This window comes from Medicago truncatula, chromosome 3 (assembly GCF_003473485.1).
Source record: "Medicago truncatula cultivar Jemalong A17 chromosome 3, MtrunA17r5.0-ANR, whole genome shotgun sequence".
In the NCBI taxonomy this organism is placed as follows: Eukaryota; Viridiplantae; Streptophyta; class Magnoliopsida; order Fabales; family Fabaceae; genus Medicago; species Medicago truncatula.
Genome location: NC_053044.1, coordinates 48,342,160 through 48,367,653, shown reverse-complemented (window position 1 = coordinate 48,367,653; position 25,494 = coordinate 48,342,160). Strand labels below are relative to the sequence as shown.

Genomic DNA, 25,494 nt, shown 5'->3' with positions numbered 1-25,494 from the left:
CAAAATATCTTAAAGTTAAAGCCTATATGCTAAATCAAATCACACACAACAATTCTATGGATCATCCCCTATCATATCAATACCTTCATTCATCAATCTCATCATTTTCTCCTCCTTCATCATCATCAACATCATCACTACTTGCATCACTTCCATTTTCACCTTCAATGACATTTTTTTTTCTTCTTCTTATTGAACAAAATAAAAGCTTGACGAAGACGATGACACATGATGGTAACGAAATAGAAACAATTGAAACGAAGCTCAAAATTGACTTGTATCATTAAATGTCCAGAATCCTTCAAAATCGTATAAAAATCTACGATTTTGCACTGTTTTTATGATTCCATGCGATTTTGGTGCGATCTTATTGCACTTTTGCTTGTTTTTTGATTCGGTTGTCGATTTGGATCAAAGAGGGATCGCAACATCACAAAATGATAGGATTTTACAATTTCAATCGTGATGTTGACAAACTACTTAAGAGACTAAATTGTCTAACATTTATTATTTAAAGGATAAAAAAAAAACTTAAAAACCAAATAAAACATAAAATTACCTAAGTGATCAAAATATAATTTAACCTATTAGAGCCTAAGAGGAACAATGGCCAAGCCAAGGATCCCTACTAAAATCGTATATCTGTAAAGAAGGCCAATGACCGAAACAAACTACAGTCTGAGAGGAACAATGGCCAAACAAACAAACTGCGGCCTCACTCTAACATTTTTATTTTAATAAGTGCATAAGATTTTCGAACAAAAAAAAGTGCATAAGACACGTAACTCTTTTCTTTTTTTACAAGATAAGACAATGTAACTCGTTTTTTTTTTTTTTTATACAATAAGACATGTATGTAACTCTTAAATTCTATTTCTGTGTCATTCACTCAAAATAGAATCTCTTACAACAAATATAGGACGTAAACAGTTCATAAATATACGTAATTTATTCATGTAACAGAAATCAAAGGAAATAATTCTATTGCAATTTGGCATCTAAACAATCACTTTTCTCCTATTTTGAAAGTGATTGATAAACTATTTATTTATTTAAACAAAATTAATTTAGAAATATTTGTAAGGGTTGATTCAACCGACAATGTCAATATTATTTGAATGAATATCTTCATCCGAATTATGTTTCATGTGTTACTTAATACTTCGTATACGGAAAATAAATTAGTTTAGAAACTATTTATCATGTTTATGTAGTTTCCGGACTAAATAAAAGAGAGAGTAGCAGTTTGCATACTAAATTTAAGAATTACTTAGTGATTCTAACAGTACCAAAATTTAAAATATTAGTGCTTATTGTTAAAATTTCAACATAGAGTCCACTAATTCCTTGAAAAAAACATAGAGTCCACTAAAGAGCACCTTCGTTCTAATCATACTTGATTTTGAAATTGCACAATCAATGATGATTATGATATCGTCACATATTCACAACAAAGAAGAAATAAAATTTAGGAGAAAACTTAGGTACAATTTCTTATATGTTTTTTTATAGTTCTTAACTAAAAATACATATTTTTTGGATATAATAAACTTTGAGAAAATTATAAATTTGAGAAAATCATTGTAAATTTAGTTAAGAACCATAAGAAAAGCACTAAGGAATTGTATTTAAATTTTCTTCTAAAATTTATATTTCTCTTTTAACTTTTTCACAAAAGTTTTATATCTCAATTAATGAAAAAAAATGTCTTGGTTAGAGAAAGGAAAAAAAACTAAGAAAATAATAAGATTATTTTTACTTTTCATTTTTATTATCTGTTAATTCTGTGAAAATATGTAGTCACATCCATTATCAAACAAATAAAATAAGATGTACTCATATCATTTAAGACTTTTCTTTTCGTCAGATTATGGTTAGTGCTAGAATGTAGAATGTCCCGGTTTTAAAAAAAAAATTAGGTGAGTGATTTATTTTAAATTTAAAAATATTATACTATTTATAAAGTTGAAATGTTAACCTATAACCCTTATATGAGAAGATGAAAAACCTTTTCAGCACAATAAGAGGTTTTAGATTCAAATTCGACCTTGAAAATATATTGATGTTAAATTTTTGGTAAAATTACATTTTTAGTCCCTTAACTTAATTTCAGGCAACAATTTGGTCCTTTATCTTTTTTTCATTTCAATTTGGTCCTTTTTGTCCATTTTCATATGAATTTTGAAGTTTAAAATTCATGATTTTATTTTCTTATGGTCCTTCGGTCTTCAAATCTATGATCCTTGTCTATGTTTGCATAAGAATATTAGATTTGAAGCTTGAAAATGTATATGAAAATGGACAAAAAGGACCAAATTGAAATGAAAAAAAAGATAAATGACCAAACTATTACCTGAAATTAAGTTAAGGGACTAAAAATGTAATTTTGCTTAAATTTTTTAAGAAAGAGTTTTGTCATCCATTACAATCCTATCTGATTCAAGAAATTAATCTTTACGGTTGCGTGCAGAAAATACATAGTTTACACAAAAAAATGAAATATCCTTGTTGCAGCATAATGATTTGATTGTGAAAATATTTTATATGAAATCCCGGATAAAATCCGAGTCACCATATTTTCCCCTTTTGGGTGCGTTTTGTTTGAGTATGTGTGGTCATTAGGGTCAATAGTAAAGTTTAGCATACTCTACTAACAAAAGTTGAGTCAATTAAAGGAAGTGCAACACTCCAAACCAGCAAACTGAGGTTCGAACGACTAATGTGAATCATGTATTGAATAAGACTACTTTCAATGGAAGATTCCTATGAAAGCAATACGTACACTCCAATTGCGCTTTTACTACATACTCCTCTGGCAAGGCTTGACGCCCTAACCGGTTGGAAGGAAGGACTCATCAAGAACGCAAAAATTGAATGATTCCGACGAATCAAAACGAATAGTAAAATAGTTGCATCATAAAAGATCTTTAGAAATTTCACCCACTCTATATCGATACAGATTTCGTAGGCTGTCAAGCTATACGGGTTACTTCACCTCAACTAGATAAGGTAGGTAGGTACTCAATAGAGGCAATTCAATGAAGCACTTATTTATGTACAGATTATTTTACAACTGAAGAAGATAGCGAACTCTGCATAAGTTGATAATTATCAGCTTATAATATCTAGAAGAGCTTAGAAGATAAGCTACTACAAAGTGTACAAACATAACGATTAATCACATTTTTGCTATTTTCTATAAATTATTGTTATAAACCATTCTTTCAAATACTTACACAAGTATTAACCAAAAAAACAACACTTACATAAGTAATTATTATTATATCATAAAAGATGTCTAATATACTCTTCTAAATGCCCCCCGAAAGGCTTAAACTATTAGGAGGAACAACTATTAATATTCGCAAACATAAACTTACTAGGTATTTATTTAATTGGACAAACCCCCAAACATTATTATTTTCCTTTTTTCTTTACATACTAGAATTTCCGTCCCCCTCTCTCTCTCTCTTTGATCTTCATACTTCGTTGCCTCGACACAGTGAAGGTGTTTCACTGCGTCGTGATTCAATCCAATCCAACCTTCCCATCCCAATTTGGTGGCCATGGTCAACACAACTTAGCATATACCAACTTTCATTGATCTTCTTACAATACAAATTTATATTTATCAAGGACACATGGGCCACTCTTCATATCATATTCATATAGTAGTAGTAGTGGGACAAAAGTGGTCGACCATCTTGTTTCCACGTTGTTTTTTCTCTTCAATAATTAATGTCCACCATAAGTACTAGAAATTCTCCTTGTGGAAATCATATTTGGTGGTTGTGTTGTGAGAAAAGTCCGAACCTAATTGACGAAGCTCTTTAGTAAGTGCAGGTGGCCCACAGTAAAACACCCCTGCATTACATAAATCACACTCCTCAGTGATGCTAGCATTAAATTAACCACACCAATTATTTCTTTCTCCATGCCAGTATTGAAATTGATAAGCATTCAACTTTTAAAAGGATAATCATATGTCTCCTCTAAGCAATTTTAAGAAGTATTCATTGTTTTGGTAAAAAAATTATTCATTGTTGGAATTTCTTTATAGTATCTTTAGTTATCTCACGCACGCACACATGATAATTTCTCTGCGGTAGCGTATAGATGATACTCTTAATGTTAGTTGAAGAATGAGAACTCACCAACGCGTGTTTGTGGATGATTAAGTGCAATGCGCTTGTAGACACTACGCCAATTAGGTTTAGCAAAGTGAGACTTGACGCGTGTTCCAGAGACGATATCCACACCATTTTTAGCATGATTAAGTGATTGGAGCATAGCAATAAGAGCAGAGCGAGCATCACCCTCTTCATAAACACTAGTACAATAATTGTGTAGCTCAATTACTCCCCTATGATCATCTTCAGCCACCTCATTCATTACTCCTTTAAACCAATCAAATGAACCCTGTTCTCTAGTAACCCAGTAAAAATAAGCCCTCTTAGTTTTAAAGCTATTCAAACCGGTTCTCTTGTGTTGTGATGGTCTCGGTGATTTACTACTTGTTCCCTCCTCTATAGTGGTCCCTTCATCTTCTTCCATAGCCTTGAAATTATTCACAATGTCCTTTAGTATACTTATCATTGGGGTAGCCCCAATTCCTAGGCCTACAAGTAAAACTACATCATATTGCTTGTAGTCTTGTGCAGGCGCTCCATAAGGACCATCGATCAAAACTTTAGGGAGAGTACTGCATAGTACAATAATGCATTATTTACTGGTCACTAAGCAATAAACCATATATTATAAATGATTATGCATCATTAGTTTGTCACTAAATGTCATAAAAATTCACTTGCTTTAGCCTTATATTTTATATATTTATTTAACATTTTCTAACACTAATTAAAATGTTGGGCTGGGTTGATTACCTACTTTAGCTGAGAACAAGAATTTTCAACACAAGTGTCCATTTTCACCTAGTCTATTTATTTTGACAATAATAATCATCGTAGTGTAAACTTCAAATCAACAGCCAATTCCATTTGGCCACAAGGATAATAAAATCGTAAGCAAATTGGACACGGTGCTATTGCTGCATGCATTGGTTATATCGGTCGGCAGACTATCATTTATTCACACCCAAGCTACATAAGACAAATAGTCTATGTTTTTTTGTGAATAAATTTCAAAGTCTAAGAGGAACGGCATATTAATATTTAACAAGCAACATAACAACTTAATTTAATGAATGCATAATTATCTGATTTTAATTTATTATCAATCATCTATTTTGGTAATCATTTCTTAAAAAAAGAGTACATCTATGTAAAGTAAATACTAATTATACACACTGTATAACCAAATCCAAATCCAATTGAAATAATTAAGTTTTTGGATTTAAAAAGAGTTTCATAATGATTAAATAATTTGTTTAAAAACCTTAAAAAATGTTCTAGTAACTTTCTAGTCAAATTTTGTGAGAAAATAACAAATATTTAAAAGTATTTTAGTTAAAATAGAACCACCCTAAATTATGTAAATTATATGAAATGCATTATCAACCAACACAACTCATCCATTTACATGCAAATGTCGGCTACTACCAATTGACAATTAGTTTTTTGTTGATATTTATCAGCACAATGGATTTTACCTTCTCAACTCAAACATATTTTTTTTAAAAGCTTATATTTAGGAGTAAAGATAGTATGTGTGTTACCTTGGGCTGCTATCCCCTTGCATGCATTCAGCTCTTAGAAGTCCACTCTTCCCATGGGTCGGTGGAAGGCAACTCTGAAATATAGAACCAAACCAAAGCAATATAGTCAAAAGAGAAACCACAAATTGCTAAGAAAATTGGAATGCATCCAAATAGAGATAAATGTAGTAATCAGTGAGTTTTGCTATGTAAGTTGTCAAAATAATTAAGTTATAATAGCATTATTACCCAACAAAAGTTAACCTGAATTCACACCTCTGAGAATTTGACTCTGAGACTTCTGGTCCAGTCACCTAATGTTCTGATGTGAACACTAAGGTAGTCATCTCCTGGGGAAGAGGTTATGGAAAACGGATGCCTGTGAAACCATATATAACAACGTTTAACATTTTAAGAAGGTATATTTAGATGCAACAATTCATATAGCATGCAAAGACTACTAATTATGTTTCTTCAAATTCGTAGTACCATTCAAATGGAGAGACAGCAGCACAATTTACAAACATGTATTGTCCACTCTTGTATCTAAACCCCTGAGGCTTTGACATATGAAGAGCCAACACATTTCCAGGATAAACAGCCACCTTCAAATAGGACACACAAAATTTGGTCAGACATGCATATTATTTTTTCTAATGTATCTCTATTTTTTGAATATTAGCCAAAAAATATTAGTTAATGGAACAACAATCTTTTCAAAGTTCCAGATAAACAATCCTTGATCTGTCAATTGAAAGCATATGTGAATAATATGCTGAAATTTATATCTATGAATGAATTTGGAGAACAAAATTTTAAAACCTTCATATGTTTCTTCAAGTAGTGACACTGATTCAATATTCAACACTCACCTTTAATATTCTTACAGGCTTGATGCTTGATCTGAGTGCTCTAGTCAGTCGTTCCAATGCATAAATGATGATGGGAATAACCAAATACATCCAAGTCTACAAAACACATACAATCCTTAGAATATACAAGAATTAGCTGAGAAACTGGATAAAAAGGATAATTCAAGGAAGGTGCTAACCGTTTTTTTGTGCCATTCCCGAGTCAAGTAAAGTTTGATTCCATGCACAACCAAAAGGGCATAGACAAATACAAAGAGATGATGAGAGTACCAAAAGGCATTGAAACCAGTTAGACTATTGAGGGGTTTAGGTAGCTTAACCCTTCCTTTCCTGAACCAAGGACTAGCCAGTGTGAAGGCTATTGTCATTAAAACAACCATTACAATCCCCGTTACTCCTTCCCATGATTTCACAAAATGCCAATAACTTGTTGGTTGCTTTCCAAAAAATGGTTCCATGAGCTTGTACTTTTCACTATTTGCATGAAGAAGGCGAGGAAAGTCGCAAGTAAGATGATAAATAGCATGTATACCAACTCCAGTTGCTACTGCCACAGCAATCACCTGCAACAGACACTCATCATTTCATGGATATCAAATCGGGATTCAAATCTTGAGTCAGGAGATATTTTTCCAAATCAAGAATTGAATCCTAAGATACATTGCCGATAAAAATACACCATTTTTAAGTAAAAAAATAAGTGAAATAACAAAATTGTAAGCAGATATATCATATACCTCAAAATAATTCAAGATTCAGGTTATATATCAAATGAGAAAAGAAAAGTGTTTGCTTATTAAAAACTGACAGAAAAAGTGGTTGGCTGCACTAAGTTTAGGTAGTAATTCATTAGAAAGAATTGGGATGCAATATGAGATTCATGTCCAAATAGATACGTACTAAGATTCGTATCGATTAGGTTCAATTTAGTATCGAATCGAGATTTGGCTCGCATGTATCGTAAGATAGTGATAACCATGCACCAGTTGCCACTATAATTTTTTTTTAGATTAGTTTTCTAATCTTGTCGCTCACAAATGAAGAACGGTCTGTAAAACTTACCTTGTGGAAGTTGAGGTTATCATCAAAAGGAACAGCAATGCCTAGTTTGGTCTTGTTCCTAAGCCATGTGATGGTGTTTCGACAAACAGGTAACAAGATAATAGCCATGTTCAATTTGAGTGTCTCAGCTGCACCTTTAGCCATGCACACACAATGACCCATTACTTCATAAGCATCTTTTCTTCTGTACTGCATGAATTTGTAGGCAAATAGACCACACATAACACCAATCCATAGTACCAATATCCAAGTTCTTTGCCAATTGTCCTGCAGAAAGTAAATGGCATCTCTATACCTCTTCCGAACAGGATTGTATTCATATGTACCCTTAAGCTTTATGCTTAGCATTTGGCTCAGGTACTTACTATCTCCTCGTGTAGAATGAGTTGGTCCATGCAACAAGAGTATCTCTAGGTCATTTACCTGCATTCAAAACAATAACCACCAAATGGCCAAAAAATTACGGCTAAAATGAGAAGCAACATCAGTATGAGATAGAGACTAGGGATAAACAATTGATACAGAGATTAGGTAAATGAAAAACAATTAAATTTATTAAAAAATGAGAGCAGTAGACAGTCAACAATATATTAGCAACAGAACTTTAATGTTTGAGATCATCAAGAGTTCACTACAAATATTGAGGTTGAATCAATAGAGAAATGAGGAATAAAATTATAATGTGAGACAAAACATTTTTACATGTCATTTAAAGATGCTCTAATTGAAGGAAATAAAGCTTTATATAAGGAATAATAAATAATACATGCCAAGATCCTTTCGAAAATCTGCACAGAGCGACCAAATAACAGCTTAAGTACCACTAGCAACCAAGTGAAAAATATGAATACGAAGATCAAGTCAGTAGTGTATAAGATGATCTTATAAGTAATAATTACCATGATAAATCCAGTATCATCAGGGTCTAGTTCTTCCATGATCAAAGCAGCATATTCCTCTGCCTGCTTCTGTATGTTTGAGAGTTTGTTTGTAGTGGCACTAAGGCAAATAATCTGAAAAGTGAAAACATAATTAAACATCGAGAATAATCCAATTTTGTTGGTGACAAAATTACATACTGGAAAAAATTAGTTTTATCAATTGATGAAACTAAAAAGTAAAATTTATGATTCCATACCTCTTTAATTTCATCCTCGGTGATTCTGCCATCCGCATCTTTATCAACCCTACATTCCAAGTTAGTACACTTGAGCATTTAATGCATAACCTTTTTTGTTTAAATATTCATAAGAAAGAAAAGGCAAAAACTTACATGTCAAAGAATGTTCTGAGCCTAGAATCAAAACTATTGTCAGATATCTGGTCCCAGAAATCCTTCAATTGTGGCTTATTAATTGAATCTCCATGAATATTCCTCCTCCTAGACATAGCATCAAATAGCTCACCTGCAAATGCCTCAGACTCCTTGTTCATCCCTACATAAAAAATCCAAAAAACAAGGGTAATTCAATAAACACATCGAAAACAACACAGACACACAAACACCGAACACACGATACTGACCTATGCATTTGGCAAAGAGAGAGCGATGAAGAAAAGCATCATGAGTTGAAAGAATATCAAACTGCTTTTCAACCTCAAACCATCCAACATCAGTCTTATTATTGATAAACTTGAGTCCTCTAAGAGCATGAGAAGCTGCAGACTTAGTCCTATCATAAACTTTCTGAGGTCCAACTTGTTTCGAAAAAGAAGTTAATTTCTTCAACTCCTGAGAAACATGTTTCATACGAATCGAAGCAGTTCTAACAAAAGAAGCACCAAAAGATCTTTTCTTCTCCATTCCTTTACCAAGCAAAACAAGTTTCTCATCTTCACCATTGTTTCCAGGAACAGTTTTAACACTGTGTAAAGCAACAGAGTCACCTTGAATATCCATAGTAACTTCAACGTAATCTTGCTCTGCTTTTTCTTCATCTTGTTCTTGATGGTTAAGATCTATGGCAGAAGTTGAATTTGAAACGTTTAACTTTGCACTTCTTCTTCCTACCCTTTTGTTCAAAGGTCCACTGAAGGAACCATTGTGAAGAGCAATGAGTTCTGTATCAGAGTCACGATGATTGTGGATTTCTCCTTCAACTTCGTCAGTTCCCATTATCTATCTATCTACGTTACACACAATGTGCTTTTCTTTTTCTTTTTCTTTTTCTTCAGAGGCTTCTCTCTCTCTTCAAACTTCAAAGTAGCCGCATTATATTATAAGGTGTTTTTTTTTATATTATATTTTAATTAATTGATTGATTGAAGAAAGATGATCATATTTGTATAAAAATGATATTTGTTCCATGATAACTTTGGGACAAATTTTTTTTTTTTCTTTTGAAGAAAAACTTTTAGAATAATAAATATATCTCAATTTTTTAGGGGGCAAATTACTTTTCCTAGCTTAACCAAACTTTTTGAGTTGCAAGCTGGTTTTATAATTTCTTTTTGTCAATTTGGTACTTTAATTAAATAAAGTATATCAAGTTCATCCTTTCCATTACTATGATGTAACCTTTGACATATGTGATGCATATATCAATGCTCTATATTTATATGATTTTTTTTTTAATTTTATATTATTTTTCCTCTCTTTCAATTCTATTTCTTTCTTTCCAGCTCCGACATTCACACTCATCGTGGGATATCTTGTCAAAATATGTGTGTTTAAATAACACAATTTTAAGTTTTGTGTTTTTTCTTGGGATAAAAGACTAAGCAGCGCAAATGCATCAAATGTGAATTTTTAATATTCATTGCCATTTTATAAAATTGGGTTATGTCAAACTCAATTTTAATATACATCGTCTAACGAAATTAAAAGAAAAAAAAGGACAAGCAACATTTGAAGTGATCTCGTTCAATGAAAGAGAAGTACTTCTTGTTGACTATAATATCACCACATTAATCAAATTCACGGTAAGAGGAAGGATAAGGACACTCTCTTTAACACTTATTTTTTTATTGGATAAAATCAATATATGACACACCAATTTAAGTGGAACATATTTCTAAAGTATGAGACCCACCATGATTTAAGCCAATTAAAAAGTGAGTGTTGGATAGAGTGTCCTTAACATTTATCTTCATGGTAAACATGCATAATAAACTGAGAATATGTTTTCATGGACCTAAAAAAAAAAGTATGCAGGTGGTTGGAGAGGAGATGTAATTTATTGAAGAAGATCAATGAGAAAATCATTTTTTGTGGTGTTTGACATGTCCATGTCAACGTTGATTTTTGAATCCATCTCATATTTCACGATAGTATATAAATAAATACGAACAAATTTTTCAAAATAGAACTAAAAGTTAAAAAAGAATGAAGGGAGTAAATTTTATTTTTATCAACTATAATTAAGGTCTTTAAACTCTCTATAGTCAAACTAAAATCACCATCACATGTGAACCAAACCATGCTTTTTTTTTTTGTTGGAGAGAAACCATACTCGAAACGTTGTGCTCTTTTTTCTTGCATTGTTGTATGTATAACTATGCCGTGATTGTTAGATTTAAGAGAACTTTCACACAGTCAGATACTCCATCTCAATTGACTTTGCTTTTCTCACACTCTCGATTGATTTGCTTTGACTAAAAAATAGAAGAAAACAATAGAAAAACTTTTTTTTCGATGATATGCAAAAGAGATTAGCTTAGTCCATCATTAGATTTTAATAAAACTCATTTATTGAGAGATAATACTTCATCCTCTCAAAATTGTTGGTGAAACAAAATAGGAGTAATGACTGAATATCCGGCACAAGTTAAGAGAAGTGATTGATATTATACGATCTCACGTGTTAAATGAAAGAGTAATGATATTTGAACAATCTTTTAGTGACAATTTTTGTGACAACTTACATTTTCTCTCTTCTTATTGGTCAAAAACAATAGAGAGAGAGAAAAAAAAAAGGAAGAGAGAGAATATAAAGATAATGTGAGTATGAGAGAGAAGATTATACAAAAGTTATCATAAAATGAATGTACAAATATCATTTCTCTAAATGAAATGTCTTTCTCTTTTGCATTTTTTCATTGACTTTTGTTGAGCACTTTGCTGACCCTAAAGAAGCATGTGGGAAAAACAACTGAACAAAAAGAAGAATTTAGTTGCTCCTTCATGATTGACATTCGAACGTGATAATGGGGTGGGGTTATTTGCCACCATACCAACCAAACCACTTACTTAACCACCCAATCATGCATTAGTTGATAAGATAATTATTCTAATTCAATCCTTTTTTATTCCAAAGTACTGAAAGAAAAGGAATTAGTATTCAATTAAGTTTGCAAAATAATTATCATTCGTTTACTTTTTGCAAAGATAATTTTTCAATATTGAGTACCATCTTCAAACGACTATTTATCTTAGATGCTGCAGTTTGGAGTTTTGGACCAAACTTTTTAATGTTTGTATGAATAAGTATCGGACCCTTGCGATGCACATAAAGTTAATTATCTAAATGATTAATATTTATAAAATTACAATATCATATAAAAAATAAAAACACTAATTCATTATATCTTTGAACCAATTTTGACATATATTACTCATTAACCAAAAATTAAATAACAAACACCCACACACGCGCGCACACACACTTGTCTGTATTTTTTTTATAAATGTAGTAGCAAGTGATGGAGCATTATGTATATGTCATGAAAAAAGTTATAATTTTTATTATGTTTATGAGTTATTGCTTGCGAAAGACAAATAATCAAAATTTTAAATAATTTTGACTTTTCATTTTCATATGAGATAGATTATTGAAGAAAATACTTAATTTCTTGTTGGATTTATAACATTGTAATGGAACCATAAATACATTTTAATAAAAAAAAAAACAATCAAATATAGCTACTAATACTATAACCCTTTACTAAACATTGATTTGCAACATTATAGATGATAAAACCATAAAAATAAGAATTAAAATCAGAAAATTATGAAATTTGTAACAATTTTTTTGGCTCCAAAAATTATCTAAGAGACTTAACAACTTTAATATATAAGATAAGATAAGATATGAAATCATTTTTTTAAAAATGGAAAACAATTAGGAAGGAAATTTGCATCATCTTTTTTGACTCCAAATACTTTTCTAAGTGACTTAGAAATTTAATATATAAGGTAAGATAAGATTTCATTCTCATATCAAATAGATTATTGAAGAAAATACTTAGTTTCTCGTTGGATTTATAACATTGTAATAGAATCATAAATACTTATTAAAAAAAAATCAAACAAGCCACTAATACTATAACCCTCTACTAAACAATGATTTGCAACATTATATTTTAACTCTAAAAGTAAGTGTGTTATAACTTACTCCAAATTATGACCTTCAATTTTAATATTGATTAATGATTTAGATTAATTGATATGATAGTCTTTAATTTCATTCTCTATTGAAGTCGATACTCATTACCACAAACAAAGCAATTAATGTCTTTTAATTGATTCATATTTTTATTATTCTTGTCCTTTTCCTATTTTTTTCCGTACGCAAAAGGAAATTGAAAAAGGGAAAACTCTTGGAGAAGCTAAAAAAAAAAAATATTGAACACCAAGAAAAAAAGGGAAACATACCAATAAATATATATTAAGATTGGCGTGTTTGTAAGAGAAAATAAAGGCATGAAATACATAATAGTAATTGTATACATAGGAAAAACATACATGTAAAAAAAGCAGGATTGTAAAAAGTGAGTTTGATGCTGATAAACATCTTTGTCATGAAAGAGTTTTTAAGTTTTGATGTTAAACAGTTTTTTAATTTCTTTTAGCGTCAGAAAAAAAAGTAAGGGAAAATATTAAAAAAAAAAATATATATCAATGAATTAAAAGACATTAATTGCTTTGTTATTTTGTAGTCATGAATGTTGATTCCAATAGAGAATGAAATTAAAATCTATCCTATCAATTAATCTAAGTCATTAATCAATATTGAAATTAAAGGTCATGATTTGGAGTAAGTTAACACACTTACTCTTTGAGTCAAAATATCTCCCTAAAAAATTAAACCATAAAAATAAAAATAAAAATCAGAAAATTATGAAATTTGTAACAAATTTTTCGCTCTAAAAAGTTATCTAAGAGACTTAACAACTTTAATATATAAGATGAGTAAAGATATGAGTTAACAATTTGGGTAAATAGAATTTAGATTATCCAAAAACAACAATTCCCACTTACAAAATTCATAGATATTAAGAAAATTAGTTGTAATTGTAAAGAATATGCCAGTTTTCCATACTACACTGAGCTAGAGTGGAAAACTATTTGTTTGCCAAAAGAATGAGAAGGTTTGAGGTACAAAATCTTAAAGCATTTAACCATGCTTTGTTGAAAAAGTGTTGTTGGAGATTTAAAAGTGAGAGGAGGGGCTGTGGTTTAAAATTTTAACAAATAAATACGAGGTGGTAAATATATTATGAATTTCTCTCTCAGCTATTTCAACTCAATCGCTTGAATTTCACCTTCATGATGATTCAGTTAAGCACTTATTTAGTAAGTGTTTATTGTATGTGTGAGTTTGTGTATAAATTATTTTACAAGCTCGAAGATGGATTAAGAGCAAATTATGCATAAGTTTAGAACTTTAAAGTGTACTGCAATTCAATATCCAGTAAAGTTTATAAGATCAAGTTACAAACAATAAGAATAATCACATTATTGCTATTTTTATAACATACATTATAATTTTTTTCCTTCTTTCAAACAATTACAAAAGCCTACATCTATGAGTTATAGTACACGTGGCATCTTCATGCTCATTTAATGTTTTTCTATCAACCAATCAAAATAGATATTGAATCATTTACTTTTTTTAGCCAATCAAAATGGATCAATGACTCATTTATTTTCATGAGTTAATCAAAATTGATTATGACATGATTTTTTTTTTCTATATATAGAGACAATTTGCTTTTCATTATTTTCATCTACATCTTCCTCCCATAAAAAATCATTGCTTTCAACCCTATTCTCTTTTATTCATACCAAAAGAAACTCTTGATAGAATCTCTCCCTCTCCAACAAACCGGCCTAGTTTTCTCTCTCTAGGTTTTCTCCTACAATTTCTTCTTTGAGGGGTGGTTTTGGGTCAATTCTTGACCTGAAATCACCCCTCTTCATCTTTTTCTCTTTATTTCAATCTAAACAAGTGATTTTCACATAGATCTAGGTTTTTTTTCTTTGTAATTTCATCATCTAAGTGTGGTGATTTGTTGTTCGTCGTCTTGTGCGCGTTGTTTGATTTCCTATCTTCGTGCGGTGTTCATTTAATTCATATTGAAAGATCGATTGTTCAATCAAATATTTGGGCGTCAACGTTGCAGATCCGGAGGCAACGAATATTCCGGTCACTTTAATTTCATCATATATTTTTGTAGGCATTATGTCGTTATATGCTATTAATTTGGATGTTGTGAGTTTGTTCGCAGATTCATCCTTTACGTTTTTAGCGTTGTTGAATGATGTAATATCTCGATTTGAATGAATGAATATCATTTTGTTTTTGTAAAAAAAAAAAACCTATTCTCTTTTCTTTTATTTGTTTATTTGTTATTTTTTATTGTTTGTTTAACATTTATTATTTGTATGTTACTTTTTATTGTGATTTCTTATGTTGCTATTTTCTATTCATATTCTCATTTAATTGTTTTTTTGTGTTTGTATCAATATTATTTGTTTTTGACCGAATCTTTATTCATGTTTCTATTTTCTTTTGTATATACCAAAAAAAAAATATTTTTATGGCTCCTTTGATTTATTTAAAACAGACAACAACAAAACTAATATTTTATAATTAAAAAAATAGATACTTGAGTGGAAAAAGTTAATTAATTGATGAGCGTATAAGGGGGATATATTGGATTAGGATTCTATGAGATTTTAAAAGACTTTTTAATTATGAAAAAGTCTTGTGGTATTCAATCAAGACTTTTTGCAACTTAAAAAAAGTCTTGTGGTATTCAATCAAGACTCTTTGTCATTTTAAAAAAGTCTTGAGGTATTCAATCAAGACTTTTCATCACTTAAAAAAAGTCTTGTGGTATTCAAAATCATTCAAATTTCGAAGGATTGTTTAATAAATTGGATTTTGATGAATTTTGTGGGATTTTGTAGTGTAATTTTAACAAGAAAATGTCTTTCATGAAAAGATGAGATTTCTTGAGATTGTTTTTCTTTTAAAAGTTACTATCTCTTTCTTCTCCTTTCTCTCTCTCTCTCTCTCCCCCCTCCCCCTTCCCTATTCTCTCCTTTCTCTCTTCGTTTCTCTATCTCTCTCATCTCTCATCCCTAGAGCTGTCAAAAATGGGCCCGGCTCATGGGCCGGCCCATTGACCCATATTTTTGGGCCGGGCCTAAAAAACTAACCAAAAATGCACTCGGGAATTTTCGGCCCAAGCCCATTTGGGCCATACAAAAGTTGGGCCGGGCCGGGCTGGCCCACCGGACTTTGGGCCGGCCCATTAGCCCATACTTCATTTTATTTTTGTTAAAAAACAACATATTTTTTAAAAAAATTATCAATTAATTTAAAATTTATTAACAAAAAAATATTTAAATAAATAAACTTAATAAATATGGATGAATCTAGCTTACAATTTTAAAATTTTAAAGTTTATAAATTATTATTTTGATTTAATTGAAAGAATAATCTAGAGTTTAATTATTATTCAATGTTAATGTAAAAATTATTTATATTTTTATGTCCATCCAATCATATTTTAGCAAAAAAATAATGGTGAGTAACTAATACATAAGAAAATACATAAAAAAAAAGTGAATAAATTTTTAAAATAAAACATGAACGGGCCAGGCCGGGCTGGCCCACCCGGGCCGGGTCGGGCTATAGAATTCAAGGCCCAATCATAAACGGGCCGGGGCGGGCTGGCCCATTTCTATATTCGGGCGTCTCGGGCCTGAGCCGGGCTGGGCCGGGCCGGCCCATTTGACACCTCTACTCATCCCCCCCTCTCTCTATCTCATAAAAAAATAAAAAATTGTATTGAGAATATTATGATAGAGAGTATGTCGTAATCAATGTTCCGCAAATCGAGTGTTAACTCTCCGAGATTACCGAGTTTACGTTCTTAGGTACAAAAATCGTGTTAATTCTGAGGTAATCTCGGTTTCTGGTAAAATCAGAAGGCTTAACGAATTTGACTGAGTTAACACTCGGTAAACTCGTATAAACTCGACCGATTTGTAATGTCTGCCACAATATTTTATTTTGAAAGATTTGTAAGTGCTGGCATAATTTTAAATATGTACAATTGAGTTTTGTAAGAATAACATTTTTAACAAATAAAAAATGTGTATTGAGAATAATGTGTTAGAGTGTTTTTTAGTCCCTTAAAATCTTATAAAATCCATAAAATTCTTAAAATTTGAAAATCAATAGTAAAAGAATTTTTTATTGATTTTATTTTTCTTTATTCAAACGCTAGAATTTATTAGAGTGTTCATTATTTTTATCATTCACGCTTGTAAGTTTGTTCTTTTTCCCCTAAAATTCATTGAATCTTTTGAAATTTTAAAATCACATAAAATCCTTTAAAATCCTTAAAAGTCAGTGTGATAAATTCTTTAAAACCTTGAGTGTATAAAGTCTTTTACATAAAAAGTCTTTTAAAATCTCACAGAATCAATACAATCTCACACAGTCTTTTAAAATCTTAAAGACCTTTTTTATTAAAATAGTCTTTTAAAATCTTAATCCAATACAATAAAAAACAAAAAGAAGACCTTGCGTTAGTGTATAGCGTTTTTGATTTTTTTTAGTTTTATTACACTTGATACATTAACATCTCTTCCTCAAGTATGAGACTCTTTGCATTTGTGATCTAGCACCTTGAATCACTTCCGCTTTCCCCACAAAATTGAATCGAATAGAGAGGAACCACACAAATAAGAACGATACCACATTTTCACCCAATATTTTATGGCACTAAGTGTATCAATTTTTCACTTATATGTTGTTCAACCTTCAATCTTCTACTCAATGTTAAACTATAACTTATATTTGATACATCACAACATTATCTTCCTCAAATATGTAGAAATTCTAGCCCGTGCTTGGCACGGGTATCTATACTAGTTCATATAATAAAAGGGTCTTTCTAACCTGTGCAACTGATTTTTTATGTTGTTAAAGTATGACGGACTTCTAGAAGTGACTCGCTTATTTGTTAGTTATTTATTTTTCAAATCTCAATCATGTATGATTTTCATTTGATATGTTGATGCTATGGACAATTTAGACATCAGAAACAATTTTATTACGTTGGAGTCAGTTAAATTTTTTTAGTTTTGGTACTTGCTAGGCACCTCAATCACTTAGAAAACTAATGACTCTTACAATGATGAAACTTTTGGATCTTTGGAATCTACGAGTGAGGGCAGGGGAGAAGAGGAAAGAAAGACAACAGGTACATGTTATTTTCTACTTTTGGTAACTTGTTTTTTATTTGGGTTTTGGATCCTATAAATGTTGAAGGTATTGGGATGGATGACTATTATGAGGTGTTATATTTTTGTTTGAGAACACTATGTTTTTGCACTTACTTTTTTGTTTGAGAACACTTTGTTTTTGCACGTAATTTTTTCAAATAATATTTTTACTTGTGATTTATATTGAGTGATCATCACTTCTTTGAATGAGAAATAATTTAATATTTGGATTTATAAAGATGTGCCAAAATCATGTAATAGAATCGATCCTTGGGTTCATTTAAAGTAACTTGACTTGGTGTAAAGTAATTGTTGTACCAGGGTAAGAGTCGAACAATGTTGATGTTTATATTCTGTCAATGTTTTTGTATCAATGAATGATTTTGTATTAATGAATTATTTTAAACCAATGATTTTTCTCTTGCTTACTTGCATGTTTGTGTTGAATGTGACTTTACTAATTTAAAGTTTTTGTTGATGCAGAGAATTTGATATAGTCATCTTGCTTGTAGTTTTTTTGGTGGCAAAGGAGTTATGGAAAATGTGCTTGTAGTCAATCTTGGTTTATCATTATAGAATTTCTTTCAGATGTGTTTTAGTTGCAAGCTGTTAAAGTATTAAGTTGTGCCAACATTGTGTAATAGCATAGATTTTTGGATTTATTTGAAGTCATTGGACTAGGTTAGGTGTAGATCAATTTCTGTAGTAAGTGCGAATTCATGACAAGGTTTAGATTTTGTGGATGGTTTTATCTATAAGTTGGTATGAAATTAAAGTTCTATGTTGATATTTTGTGTTAAATGATTGTGTATAACATTCTGATTTATTATTATGTACAATATTGGAGAAACAAAGATTTTTTTTTTTTATTAAATATCTAGATTTTAAATCGGGTGAACTGATCTAAGTTATATGATTTTAAATCGGGTCAATATGAACCTGAAATCAGAAAAATCTATTGAACTTTTCTAAATGCGGCCATCCGATTTAATTAATATAATTTTAAATCGGTTTAACCGATTTATAAACAGATTTTAAATCGGGTCAAGTAAATAGACTTAAAAGCAAAACACTTATTAAATCGGCCACCTATAAGTCGGGTGGAGAACAAATTTAAAAAGTCTTTTTTTTTTTTTGGTACAAAAAAGTCTTTTTTTTACCTGATTTAAAAAGTGTTTTCTGCACTAGTGATTACACAACTTAAGCAGCAATCAATGCACCATTCTCTCTCTCATTAACTTTTATGGTCTTTTCTCTGTCATATTAATTAGCAATTAGTTTTTTTCTTTCTTTCTTAAATGGACCATAGAAACAGATTTCAACGTTTTTTTTAAGGAAGAAACATATTTTAACTTACTCCCCAGAAGAAGAATAAGGAAATGCATTGAATGAAAACGAGAAGATGGAGATCAGTCTTTTGTGATTCTTTCAATTCCTTAAAAAAAAAAATCAATCAAAAATAAAACTTCCATTGGAATAATTATTGTTGTGTTGCTGGTGGTGATTCAATCTAATATGGTGTTAAACAAGGTTTTTCCAAAAAGCGCAGCATCACAGTCCAATTCGGAACCGACGCCGAAAACTCTCCCACGTTTTCAGCCGCGTGTTTGGAACTTTCATTTCGATCATTCGTCGACGTGGCGAGGATGAGGTTTATGACTGTTTCCATTATGTTAAACAGAATCCGGGGAATAGAACAACAAGTGTAGGTGTCGCAAGCTCAATGGGTAGAATTGGTGGAATGTTATGTTCATTGCTAGCGGTGGGTTTAGTACATGGATGTCATGAAACTGCAACTGTTCTTTTGTTTTTAATTGTAGCTCATTTCAGGAAGATGTGTTATGTTCTTGAACCACCATTCTAATCAAAGTTTAATTTTCAATTGGAGAAAGAATCTCGTATATTTCAACACAAATCCTTTTTTTTTTTTTGGAAGAAAATAAATCTGAATATCATTTAGTTTCAAGAAAGGAGTTCTTTAATATGACACAGAAAAGGTGAAAAGATTAATAAGAGAGAGAGAAAAAAAAAAGTGCATTAACTGCTTCTTAAGCTGTGCAATGTTGCACAGGTTAGAAAAACTCATAATAAAATGCCTAATATGCTCTCTGAAACACACCTTAAACTATTAGGATTAGTCACACTGTTGTACATGGTCCATAAGAAGACTGTTTCCATTATGTCCCGAAGCTCCTTTTTGTCTTCAACAATAATGTCCATCTGTCTAGAAATTCTCCTTGTGGAAATCAAATTTGGTGCTTGTCTTACCAGAAAAATCAAAAGCTAAGTCGCGAAGCTCTTGAATAGCATCAGGTCTCCCACAGTAAAACACTCCTGCATCACATAAACTTGACTCCTCAGTGACACAGACTAAACATTAACCGCACCATTTCTTTTTTGAACAACAGAAAAAACTTTAAAATTCATAATCAAAATGGTACTAGTACAAGGAAGGTGTCTCCATGTCAATGTAGATAGATATCGATAAGACAAATTCTATGGTACACCCAAAAATTTGAGTATACTATTGATGATACCCCAAACCGTTAAATTAATAATTAAATGACTAGTTTTTTTGAAGAAAAAGAATTATTTTTAAAGTTGGAAGAGTAACCATTTATGTGATACAATCCCACTTGATTTCTATTTTTAAGTTACTACATAAAATACAGAGATGTTAGATTTTTGACTGAAGTTAAAAGATGTTAGTTGAAGTTTATGTTTAAAATCACGGGAAATTTCACAAATTACAGTGAATAATAATTTTATTGAAGCACTAAAAAAAGTTTTTAAAAAAATTGCAGTAACACAAGTGAAACCAAAGAAACACGAAGAATTATATAGGAACTCACCAATGCGTTTTTGTGGATGATTAAGTGCAATGCGCTTGTAGACGCTGCACCATTTTGGTCTAGCAAAGTGAGACTTGACGGGTGTTCCAGTCAAGATATCCACACCATTTTTAGCATGGTTTAGTGATTGAAGCATAGCAATAAGAGCAGATTGAGCATCACCGTCTTCATATACACTAGTCAAGTGACTGTGGATCTCAATTACTCTCCTACGGTCTTCTTCCACCACCTCATTCATTACATCTTTAAACCAATCAAAGAAACCTTGTTTCGCCGCCACCCAATAAAAATAAGCCTTTCTAGTTTTGAAGTTATTTAAACCGGTTTTCTTGCGTTGTGATGATCTTGGTGATTTGCCACCTGTTCCCTCTTCTATGGTGCTCCCTTCCTCCTGTTCTATGGCCTTGGAATTATTCAAAATGTCCTTTATTATACTTATCATTGGGGTAGCCCCAATTCCCAGGCCAACAAGTAAAACCACCTCGTACTGCTTGTAGTCCTGTGCAGGCGCTCCATAAGGACCGTCAATCCGAACTTTAGGGCGAGTACTGCAAGTGCATAGTAATAATAATACAATAATAAAACATCACTTGTTACTTGTTACTCCCTCCTCCCTTTTTGGGGAAACTACAAAGTGCTTATGAAAAGAAATACGGAGTAAGTATGTGCATGTTACCTTGGGCTGCTATCTCCTGGCACGTTTTCAGCTCTTAGGAGTCCATTATTCCCATGGGCCGTTTGATGATATCTCTGAAAGAAGCAAATCAATAACCTAGAGTTTATTTGCATAGAAATTTGGATTGAATGTGTATTTGCTATATACAGCAAAAGAATTATTGTCCAGGAAGGCTTCCCGAAAAAAAATTGGCCAATCAAAGCGGTGATATGGCTGTTAAAACCAGAGTCAACAACATTTGAGATACAATCAAAACAGGCTAATTTCACTTCTGTAAAGATTCACATGCATCAATTCAATACACATAGCATTTTTCATTTGCAAATAACTAATTAATAGTTTTTTTTTTTTTTTTTTTTTTTTTTCTTGTGATATTTGCATTTGCACCCGAACGCGAATAAAATAAATATTGTAGTAATAGCAATGTGTGTCCAAGATTTTTGTTCTAAAAAGTTCAAATAAACATATAAGCGACTGATATACATGTAGTAGTGAGTTTGGCCTACCTAAAATGTCCAAATATATATAATTGTAATGGCATAAGTTACGCTGCATAACCAACAAAAGTTAAATTGGATACACACCTTTGAGAATTCTTTTATGAGACTCTTGGTCCAGTCACCTGAACCTTGGATGTGAACGCTGAGGTAGTCATCCCCTGGGGCGGAGGTTATAGAAAATGGATGCCTGTGAAAGCATAAACAATAGTATTTAACAAAATGCTCGGGGTTCGATTATAATATATTTAACCTAAGAGCTAATCATGGTTCTTCAAATTTACAGTACCATTCAAATGGAGAGACAGCAGCACAATTTACAAACATGTATTGTCCGCTCTTGTATCTAAACCCCTCAGGTTTTGACACATGAAGAGCTAACACATTTCCAGCAGGGTAAACAGCCACCTTCAAATATGACATAAACAATCTGGTCAGACATGCATTTTGAGATAGGAGTATTTTTTTTGTTCCCTTTTATGCATGTAACTTTTAAATATTAGCCAAAAGGTAAGAGCTAACATCAATTTTTTTTTTCTTCCAAAATTCAAGAAACTAAGTCCTTTGTTTGTCTAATGAATTAATAATATGATGTAATTTATGTGTATGAGTAATCTAATATTCAACACTCACCTTTGATATACTAACAGACTTGATGCGTGATTTGAGTGCTCTATGCAGTCTTTCCAATGCATAAATGATGATGGGAATAGCCAAATACATCCAAGTCTACCAAAGAGATACAATAAAGTTCCTTAAAATGTACAAGAATTAGCTGAGAAACTAGATTAAAAGGGAAAAAAAAGGTTAATTGAAGGAAGGTGCTAACCGTTTTCTTGTACCATTCCTTAGTAAAGTAAAGTTTGAATCCATGCACAATCAAAAGGGCATAGACAAATACAAAGAGATGATGAGAGTACCAAAAGGCATTGAAACCAGTTATATTAATGAGGGGTTGGAGGCAATTGGGTGTTTTGGGTTCTTCGTCCTTTCTCGGTTCTTTGTCCTTTCTGGGTTCTCCAACCTTTCTTTTCCTTAACCAAGGACTAGCCAACGTGAAGGCAATTGTCATTAAAACAACCATTATAATCCCTGTTACTCCTTCCCATGATTTCACAAAATGCCAATAACTTGTTGCTTGCTTTCCAAAAAATGGTTCCATGAGCTCGTACTTTTCACTATTCGCGTGAATAAGACTAGGAAAGTCACAAGCAAGATGATAAATAGCATGTATACCAACTCCAATTGCTATTGCAACAGCTATTATCTGCAAAATACAGGATTTAATAGTTATTTACAAATTAATTTCATTAGTTAAAGTTTAGTGGTTCGCATTGGCTATATAAGTTTTTTGTACTCTTTGATGTAATCAATATTCTCATTATCACACAATTTGATGTTTGTATAACCAACTGTTAAAATTACCTGGTGAAAGTGGAGGTTGTCATCAAAAGGAACAGCAATGCCTAGCTTGGTCTTGTCCCTAAGCCAGGTTACGGTGTTTCGGCAAACAGGTAATAAGATAATGGCCATATTCAATTTGAGTGTCTCAGCTGCACCTTTAGCCATACAGACACAATGGCCCATCACTTCATATGCAGCTTTTCTTCTATACTGCATGAATTTGTAGGCAAATAGACCACACATAACACCAATCCACAATGCTAATATCCAAATTCTCTTCCAATTGTGTTCCAAAAAGTACTTGGTATTTCTATGCCACTTCCTAACAAGATTGTTTTCATTAGCCTTTAGCTTTATGCTTAGTATTTCGCTTAGGTACTTACTTTCTCCTCTTTTAGGATGAGTTGGTACATGCAACAATAGTTCCTCAAGGTCGTTTACCTGTCTTCCAAACAATAATCAACAAATGGAAAAAAATAGAATTGTGGCTAAAATGAGAAACTATATTAGTAAATAGATCACCTAATGAAACACAACTGCCCTAATCTTATATGTAATAATTACCCTGATAGATTCTTCGCCATTACGGCCCAGTTCTTCCATGATCAAAGCAGCGTATTCCCCGGCCTGATTCTTTATGTTTAAGAGGTCGTTTGCAGTGGCACTAAGGCTAATAATCTCTTCAATTTCTTCCTCATTGACCATGCCATCGGCATCCTTATCAACCCTGCATTCCAAATTAATATTTCAGTGCATTCAATGAATACTCTGTTTTGTTTGTTTATATACCCACAAGAAGAAAAAGATAGCAAATAATTACATGTCAAAGAATGTTCTGAGCCTAGATTCGAAATCGTGGTCACAAATTTGGTTCCAACAATCCTTCAATTGTGCCTTATTGATTGAATGCCTATGAATATTCCTCCTCCTAGAAATAGCATTAAAAAGCTCGCCTCCAAATTCCTTAGACTCCTTTTTCATTCCTACATCAAAATCCAAAATATCCTGAGAAAGTCCATACTTAGACAAACAGCCGAATTAAGTGCTTATGCATGAACATTTTTCATAAACTATCTCAAACATTCTTTTGAAGTAAGTATTTATGTTAATAGTTTTTTTTTGTTGAGGAATTACGTTAATAGATAGAAATAAATAAGTTAATTGAAATGATTAGAAAATTGATATGTATTAAGCAGTACCTATGCATTCGGCAAAGTTGTCACGATGAAGTAACCCGTTGTCAGCAAGCTTATCAAACTTTTTCTCAACCGTTTCCCATCCAGCATCACCATCATTCTTAGTGATAAACCTGAATTCCCGGAGAGCATGAGAAGCTACAGAATCAGTCCTAGCATGCTTCACTTTTTCAACTCCAACTTGTTTTGAAAAAGAAGTTAAACGAGTCAACTCCTGAGAAACTTTCCTCAGATGATTTGAAGCAGTTCTCACAAACGAATCACCAAAAGACCTTTTCTTCTCCATTCCTTTGCCAAGCAAATCAAGTTTCTCATCTTCTTCATAATTATTGTTTCCGGTAACAGGTGTAAAGTGTAAAGCAACCTTCTTACCTTGAATATCTAGTGTTACATCAACAAGATCTCCTTCTTTATTTATGTCAGAGTTAGACTCAGTTCTTCTTCTGTTAAGTGAACCATTGCGATGTACTCTTTCAACAAGTTCTATATCTACAGGAACTTCTTCAATTTCATCAATTCCCATTATCTGTCTCTCTTACACACAATGTCCTTGTTTTTGTTTTTGTGACATCCATGCCTCTGTCTCTTCGTCTTTTAAAAGCAATTGCATGTTACTATTGTGGTCTTTTTTTATGTTACATTTGGGTTAACGTAGAGGATATCAAATTCCAGGAAACTACATGGGACTGTGGGAATTCTCTCAGCTGTTTTGGAACGAAGTGAAGCTCAATTTCTAGATGTTAGACCACACTTTGAATTCCAAGACCAAAACTAGGTTTGGAAAATCACTTTCATACATCAAATTAACTACCGGTCG

The 25,494-nt window shown here is 31.7% G+C and overlaps 2 protein-coding genes across 2 annotated transcripts; both read right to left on the bottom strand.

Annotated features, from left to right (window-relative positions):
* Positions 1-3,170: 3,170 nt before the first annotated feature.
* LOC11430465 (respiratory burst oxidase homolog protein C) lies at positions 3,171-9,781 on the bottom strand. The gene is made up of 12 exons (XM_003602678.4): positions 9,112-9,781; positions 8,861-9,023; positions 8,726-8,774; positions 8,487-8,600; positions 7,588-8,010; positions 6,705-7,088; positions 6,526-6,621; positions 6,143-6,258; positions 5,930-6,032; positions 5,675-5,748; positions 4,155-4,702; positions 3,171-3,864 (listed from the first exon to the last, which is right to left on the bottom strand). The coding sequence occupies exons 1-12, from the start codon at positions 9,701-9,703 to the stop codon at positions 3,755-3,757; spliced, it is 2,772 nt and encodes a 923-aa protein (XP_003602726.1). The 5' UTR covers positions 9,704-9,781; the 3' UTR covers positions 3,171-3,754.
* Positions 9,782-20,048: 10,267 nt separating this feature from the next.
* LOC11431159 (respiratory burst oxidase homolog protein D) lies at positions 20,049-25,263 on the bottom strand. Its single transcript, XM_003602675.4, has 11 exons — positions 24,681-25,263; positions 24,302-24,464; positions 24,046-24,208; positions 23,503-23,922; positions 22,907-23,344; positions 22,711-22,806; positions 22,367-22,485; positions 22,165-22,267; positions 21,581-21,654; positions 20,905-21,452; positions 20,049-20,386 (listed from the first exon to the last, which is right to left on the bottom strand). Exons 1-11 carry the CDS (start codon positions 25,198-25,200, stop codon positions 20,277-20,279), a joined length of 2,754 nt encoding a protein of 917 aa, XP_003602723.1. The 5' UTR covers positions 25,201-25,263; the 3' UTR covers positions 20,049-20,276.
* Between the last annotated feature and the right edge of the window lie 231 nt (positions 25,264-25,494).

Bases quoted from the DNA above. Each gene is read 5' to 3' on its own strand.
- LOC11430465 (XM_003602678.4), bottom strand. From the start codon at position 9,703: ATGGGAACTGACGAAGTTGAAGGAGAAATCCACAATCATCGTGACTCT. The intron at 6,259-6,525 runs GTGAGTGTTGAA...TCCTATTTGAAG, and splicing joins AGCCTGTAAGAATATTAAAG to GTGGCTGTTTATCCTGGAAA. The intron at 4,703-5,674 runs GTAACACACATA...TGTACTATGCAG, and splicing joins CAAGGGGATAGCAGCCCAAG to TACTCTCCCTAAAGTTTTGA.
- LOC11431159 (XM_003602675.4), bottom strand. From the start codon at position 25,200: ATGGGAATTGATGAAATTGAAGAAGTTCCTGTAGATATAGAACTTGTT. The intron at 23,345-23,502 runs GTAATTTTAACA...TGTATTTTGCAG, and splicing joins ACAACCTCCACTTTCACCAG to ATAATAGCTGTTGCAATAGC. The intron at 20,387-20,904 runs GTGAGTTCCTAT...TATGTGATGCAG, and splicing joins TCATCCACAAAAACGCATTG to GAGTGTTTTACTGTGGGAGA.